General features: G+C 35.6%; 1 protein-coding gene across 1 annotated transcript; it reads right to left on the bottom strand.

The window, feature by feature from the left end:
* Positions 1–3447: 3447 nt before the first annotated feature.
* Positions 3448–6586, bottom strand: LOC128741372 (endochitinase-like). The gene is made up of 6 exons (XM_053837155.1): positions 6492–6586; positions 6252–6430; positions 4891–5279; positions 4719–4842; positions 4476–4661; positions 3448–4155 (listed from the first exon to the last, which is right to left on the bottom strand). Exons 1-6 carry the CDS (start codon positions 6547–6549, stop codon positions 3853–3855), a joined length of 1239 nt encoding a protein of 412 aa, XP_053693130.1. The 5' UTR covers positions 6550–6586; the 3' UTR covers positions 3448–3852.
* Between the last annotated feature and the right edge of the window lie 807 nt (positions 6587–7393).

The following is a 7393-nucleotide window of genomic DNA, read 5'->3' as shown; positions in this document are numbered from 1 at the left end:
TCAGCTTCCGCCTTAGTATGTCCTATAAAGAGTACCTCGATCCCAACCGCCGATGATCGTCACCGATTTGATTTCCACCTATACGCTGTAGCTTATTGATACGAACCATGAAAGCCGCCAATGCTCCAAGATGTAGTAACATGCAAGACAAAAATGATCCACGTAGCACCGAAAAGCGAAGGTAAAGGTTTGGAAGGCCACTCACCTGTGGCCTATTTGATATAGGCCTTGTATTCAATTATTAGTTAGCAGGCTAAGGAAATACGACCGATGCCGCTATTACACTATAGTACCAATATGGTTGATATAATGTATTGTAGCTCATAGGTGAAATATTTCACATCCAATCAATCGAAGCAAGTGCCAGCAAAATGACGGAATAACGCCAATTTCTCCTTTGTACGATACAATGCCTTCAGAATAATAGACCAGCTTCAACCGCGAATCCTGGTCACGGCACCATATGTTGGGAGGCGGTTCGCGGACTGAAGCCAGATTTACGATTGGCTTAACCAAGACGATTTTTTGTATCGCACTAAATATAGGACCGTACTCAATCGATAACTATCACACAGCTAGCAGCCTCTCCCCTCTAGTCTATCTTTCAGTCTCGAACTAGAAATCCTTCATTCCTTTATCGTCGACCAATATCCAATCCTTTCCAGCTGTCCAATATCCAATCTTTTCCGAGATCCTTCCCTTGCAATTCGGCGTAGTAAAAATATTACAGCACTTTTAGTGAACTCCCATATATTTGTTCTATGAAAAAACTACATTTATTTCAGGCTATAAAAATGAACGCATACAGCTTGTGTTTATTCGTTCGCTATCGGATGGCTACTGATCAAGTGATCGTTATCTCTCATCGGTCTATCTCCTGGTTGATTCGGGTATGCAATTAGACCGACCCTAAGCTCTTTCTATGTTAGTGATAAAAAATAGTGGTGTCTCCTTTTTACAAAATTCGATATCGTATAACAATTATATGTTGGATTGACGTATAAATAGATCAGTTACTTTGAAGCTTATGTAACATCGAACAAAGAGATAACACGAAGAATGGGACGAACATAGTATAGCCAGTATTATTATCAGTACAAAACCCGAATTAATCCACCTAGCGGCGTGACCTAGCCTTTCTACTGCCACAATAATCACTATTTAATTTCTTAGGAACATCTATAATTAACTTGACTATATTTTTAAATATGCGTTCCGTATTCCTCAAAATCCTTATTTGCCAGTAAAATTCACAACGTATTGCGTAGAATAATTATATTTTCTTTCCTTGGGTGCGTAAATACTTGTAAGCGTCATTTATGTTATTTGATGAACACCTTATTTAGTTTTATAATATTTACGTGATTTATCGAGAAATAATACAAAAGATAATTTTTACAGATTTGAATGAATATATATATAGAAAATTAGAAATTAACCCACTAACGGGTCTACAGACGGCCTTAACTTTCGGGATTCAGAGCCATATACGAAACTTGTTTTGAATTGACAATTCAAGATTTTTTGATATTTTGATATTAATACCATGCGTTCAAAAGGTTAGCATCTTTGAAAAACAAGAGTTCAGAAAAATTATTATTATACTTCGCTTTTGAAGAAAAAGGATATCGACAACAAAATGATCAATCTCAAAATTTTACTATTAGTTTGCTTGGCTTCAATTTTGCAATATGTCTGAATTAGAAAAAATAACTAAATAGAGCATTAGATATGAAAAAGAGAAATTGAATTTTTTCTTAGCTGGCGCTCCTTCAGATAATTATTTTTGCATGAAAATCAAAACTTAAGCTTCTTTTGAATGTACCTTCATGAAAAGATAGTCATTAGCTTGATCGCATCGTTTTTACAATGTTAGAGGGTTAGGAAAACAAAATGAGGTCGAAAAATAGTGCAAAAGCTGCGCCATTAACATGCTTGAGAATGGGAAATATGATCGATATGATTCCCAGTGCTTGTCTTTTTTTGATTTATTTATTAAAACATGATACATGACATAAGACATCTGTCCTTTAAAATGTCACTAACGAAAACAAATCTTACAAAATTACTATCGTGCAACGTGTACTTCCAATTTTTCATATAACATTTCTAAGCTCTAGTATCTATTGATTGAAAAGAGCATCTATTGATCAAACAGAATTTGTTTGAAATTTGTATAAATTTATTTGGAAAAATCGTCTCACTAGTATTTTTAATCCTATACACTACTATATCTACATGCTTAAATTAACTGCTTTTCTTCGCTTTTTGCTTTTCTTGTACAATTGTGAGTAACAGCAAGTGAACAAAATGACAATTGAAATCTGAAATCAAAGAAAAGAAAAAGCTTTTCGATTGAATCCCACTATTTAATATTTATTTGCAACAGATACGTAGTTCGCCTACGACGCGCAGGCTTCATCAGTGTCTTATTTCAAAGCGTATACGTTTCGTATTCCATTAAGAGGCTTCAAAAACTTCAGTCAATTGACATGTTTCTCACTTTTCTTGAATTTCAATGCAAATTTAAAAATTGCAAATTGTCATCACATACACACACATACATATATACATACATACATACATACATACATACATACATACATACATACATACATATATATATATATATACATACATACATACATACATACATACATACATACGTACACACATACATCACACACGTTGCATACAATCAACATTTGTTTTGATTTCACACGTTTTAACGGTTTAATATACGGTGCTTAAGTGTGCTTACGGCGCTTAAGTTTATATAACTTTTGAATGAACCGTCCGATTTTAAATAACTCGGTTTCGTTTGATAGATCTCAGTAGTAATTTTCAAATAATCATATGTGTGATGTTTTTCATTAAATTAATGCTTATATGTTACATAAATATGTTTTAAATACTATTTTTTCACATTTCTTTATGTAACTTTCAAACTACAAGTCCAATCGTCATGAAATTTGGAAGTTAAGGGTTTGCAAGGCTCCTCTTTCATATGCAATCAATTTTGTTCAAATCGGTTAAGAGACCTATGAGATAATGAAGTCCCATATTTTTCGTATTTTTATACATAACTTTTGAACTAAAAGTCCGATCAGTATGAAATTCAATAGCGACCAATGGGACACCTAGACCTTTCATTTGACACTAAGAACATTAAAATCGGTCCAGCCATCTCCGAGAAAAGTGAGTGAGATTAAAAGCGTCACATACACACACTCACACATACACACACACACACACACACACACACACACACACACACACACACACACACACACACACACACACACACACACACACACACACACACACACACACACACACACACACACACACACACACACACACACACACACACACACACATACACACACACAGAAAATGCTCAGTTTTCGAAACTGAGTCGAATGGTATATGACATTCGGCCCGCAGGACCTTCTTTCCATTTCCGGTTTTCCAAGTGATTTCTATACCTTTATACTATATATTTATATAGTAGAAAGGCAAAACAGGTCTAGTGGTTAGTGTTTCATATCGACATCACGACAAATTCCTGGATGTTGCCTTGATTACCTTCTGCATCATGTAAACAGACTAATGTCGTGGACAGGAAAGTTCCGTGGACAGGTTGTGTTCTTCTAATAACAATATCAATAGGCTTCTTCAGATCCTCATTATTTACAAGGATTGAATTAAAATTAATCATTTATATGGAAACATGCGAGAACAAAATGTTGATGGTCAAAGTCCAATATCCTAATATTTTTGGGAACAACCTAACTCAGGAGGCAACATAAATTTAGAGAGCACAACGTTTGATGCAAAAGCTAACATATTTTAATATCCTTCTCTGTCGATTCCAAATACAATCTCATACTCGCCTGCCGAAGGGATTTTTCTCATTTCACCGGCAATAAATTTTGTTATAGGATATTGCTGCCCGCATATTCCTCGAAAATCGTCCATATCCAATGCGTAAATCATTGTTCCAGCAAGTTCTCGCTGTCTTACTAATTTGACTTTTTCTTTGAGAGACAGTACATCATCGTAGCCTATCCATTGATCATTATGACTAATGTAAGGAACCATGCCATTAACATCCCGCCGCACGATCCAGCCATCCTGGATTCGTTTGCAGATCTGAAATATTTAAAAAAATATATAAATAATGACATACAACGGAAATAGTCCCACCTATTTCCCTAACGTAGAAAATCATAAAAAGTAGAGTTATGTTTTTCAAAAATTAACCCTGATTAGACAGATTCCGAAACCTTGAGGCTGTCGATAGCGCAAATTTGACATCGATTGAATTAGTACAATGGTTACTTGACAAATTTTTACACTACACTACACTAATAACACTAGTAATTCCAACAAGTTGCGTTTGCCTTAGCCCGCAATCGAATAAGGAGGCTAATTTCAAGTTCATTAAGCTCGAAATCATCAAACATACAAACCTCATAATACGACACATATCCCTCGGATTTGGTGTACTCTCCCATCTCACCAGCTCCTTTACTTGGAGCTCCTAGGCCGTTAATTAAAGTATTTTGTAAAGTGTATGTACGTCCAGTACTAGCAATGCCAAGTACAAGTTTTCCAGGCGGGCACCCTTTATTGATCCATGAAGATACTCCATCTTTCTATAAATATCAGTGAAATATCAATCAATGTATGTATTTTAAGATGCGTTCTCATACCACGTTAAAATGTTTGAATGCATTCGAATCAAATGATCTCGTCTCTAAAGGAGCATGCACATCTGTGAAATTGTTCCACATGCCTCGTAAATCATAGGTTGTTAAATAAATATAATCGACCTGTCTGAAATAATAGCTAATATACAATACATATTTAACAAATTAATCTTACCTGCAAATATCCGCTACTCTGTATCCTTCATTCAATCGAAACTCTTCAACCGGTGCAGTAACTGTCAATTCTCTTCCGTGACCGTCCCTTTCAAAAGCATCGCTTAGATCTTTCAGCAAAAGGGCAAAGTTGGTCTTATCCTGTGACGTTCCACCGCGACTGGAATGCCCTGGCCATAACCAGTGAATATTAAAACCATCAAGTTCGAAAGCATTTAACAACGATACGACGCTTTCCGTGAATTGCTGACGAGAAACTGGATTAGATGCTGCTTTAGAAAATTGGCTTCCATCCTGACCCCATCCTCCAATGCTTACCAGCAACTTGGCCCCCTCTACACGAGTTCGTAGCTCAGAAAATCTACGAAGACCGTTTGGATCGGTATCATCCTATAATAATTTAATACATTTAAGTAGAATGATTGTATTTGTGTATATTAGTACAGAGGGTAGATACTAAGCATTTTGCAAGACTAAAAAGTTCACATTATGTGCAAAATTTTCAATTCTAATTCTATGAAACATGGTTGGCCAAAGCTTTGCAGCTAGGCCAGTCTTACTATGCTATAGACCTATTGTGTATAGTTCCATGCAAAGTAACCAACGGTGATGCCGCAATTCATTCTTTGGAGGATATAAAATCTGGTAAATTCGACCGACACCACTCCTGATTATAATTTACCCCATAGGATGAGGAAGAATTCTATTAAGAGCAAAATTCAGTACTACCTTACAATTCCACGAACTTTATTTACTTTTATTCTGGGTCTACTCTCAGTTTTACATATCCTGGAGTATAAATAAATAAATAAGATAATACGAAAACAAACTAGGCCCAATAATTAGAAGCATATCGAAAATACCGTCTAATGCCCAAACCCCTCTATGACCCTACAGAATCTTATAAATATAGAACTTTGTGGTGACTTCTATTCTTAAAAATAAGAGAAATTTTCGATCACGAAAAAAAGTTTATGCATTTTTACTTAAAGTTTAATCGTGAATACCAATTCTAATCATACTTTTCACATACGTTACTGTTATCCATACAAAAACCTATACCAAATAAGAGAAACAGTCGAAAGAATTTTTTTTTGCCGATTTTCGGAAATTGCATTGCTTGAACTTCCACTTCTGTTTCACGAGCACAATCCATTAGGAATACACTCATTTTTCGAGTTTTTTAAATTGTAAAGCCACAGACAATTGATTTTATACAAAAACCCAAATTCAACAAATTTTTTTTGCCCTCCGATTTTTAAAACCAATTTTGAATAATTTGCAATGACCTAATTACGATTCGTTTTCATGGATTAACATGCCTTGTTAACTATCAATGGTTCAAGTTAGATCATGACCTACCTTCGGATTCATTTCTGTAATTTTGTGAGGTGATTTGTCGGAAAACCCCACAAAAGAATACAACACATGCGAGCACAATCCATTAGGAATATCATCGAGCGAATACCTTCCGATTCCTGGTCTGTAGATTGCCCAATTACTAAAGAAGCAGACTGTCAATGCATTACCTTTTTCAATCGCTATTGAGATAATAGTTCAATAATATCTTCATTATTTACAGAAAAACTAATGAAGCCATACCTTCAGTGTTTGCGAGTAGAAATATCAGAAGCGGAATAAGAAAATTATTTTGCAGCATTCTACTATCAATCTAAACAAGTGACTGAACAAAGCACGTAAGAAACTCGTAGTTAATCAATGAGCACAACCTGTCTATTAGTGTGTGTGATGAAGATGTGCAAAAAGGTTAAAGTACGGCATAAGAGACATCATAAAGTCATATGTATTTTTTATGAATCTATTTGACGCGGCTGCTAATGCGGATCACTCACCCAAAATGTGCGATTCTAAGAAGACTGAAGCTCAAAACCATGGCCGTTGAGTATGCTTTTAATGTGAGCATTCTCATTGACTATAGCTTTCGATTCAATTTTCTAAAAATCAGCTACTCTTTAGTTGAGTGATTGGAATTAGGAGCTAATCGAAATTACGTGCATTGACGGTATCTATTATTACAAAAATCAGGGTCTCTCAAAATTAAAAATTTAGTGATGAGAAACTATCAGGCCTGTTTTTGCTCATCTTAAGCATAGAGATAAAAAAAATCTGCTTCTCAGAGCGATCAAGTGCTTTCGTTTTCGGTTCAACCATTTGCTTTTTGCAAATTTTCAAACTAATGACAAATAACTCGCTGAAAGACAAGAAGGGAAATCTAAAAGTGGAGGAGGTTCAAATAGGCAAAGCTTTTTTCTCTTTCATCTTAGAGATTTTCGTAAAGAAAACAAAATTTGTACATGGGTATGAAATGGGGAAGGCAAATGAGGAGCGTCCAATATAGCTCTAACTATCCCAAGCCCCTACCTAGCGCCTCCACGTGGCCATACCCGGTAATGCTCTATTGAGTTGCCAAGCTAGGAGGTGCGATACTGTGTGGTTCCCGGCTGCCTGATCTCATAATCGAGGTTTTAGACAGACAGCGGAGT

This window comes from Sabethes cyaneus, chromosome 3, assembly GCF_943734655.1.
Source record: "Sabethes cyaneus chromosome 3, idSabCyanKW18_F2, whole genome shotgun sequence".
Taxonomy (NCBI): domain Eukaryota; kingdom Metazoa; phylum Arthropoda; class Insecta; order Diptera; family Culicidae; genus Sabethes; species Sabethes cyaneus.
This window is presented reverse-complemented; position numbering and strand designations above follow the sequence as displayed.

Bases quoted from the DNA above. Each gene is read 5' to 3' on its own strand.
- LOC128741372 (XM_053837155.1), bottom strand. From the start codon at position 6,549: ATGCTGCAAAATAATTTTCTTATTCCGCTTCTGATATTTCTACTCGCA. The intron at 6,431-6,491 runs GTATGGCTTCAT...TTATCTCAATAG, and splicing joins TCTACTCGCAAACACTGAAG to CGATTGAAAAAGGTAATGCA. The intron at 4,843-4,890 runs GTAAGATTAATT...CTATTATTTCAG, and splicing joins AGAGTAGCGGATATTTGCAG to ACAGGTCGATTATATTTATT.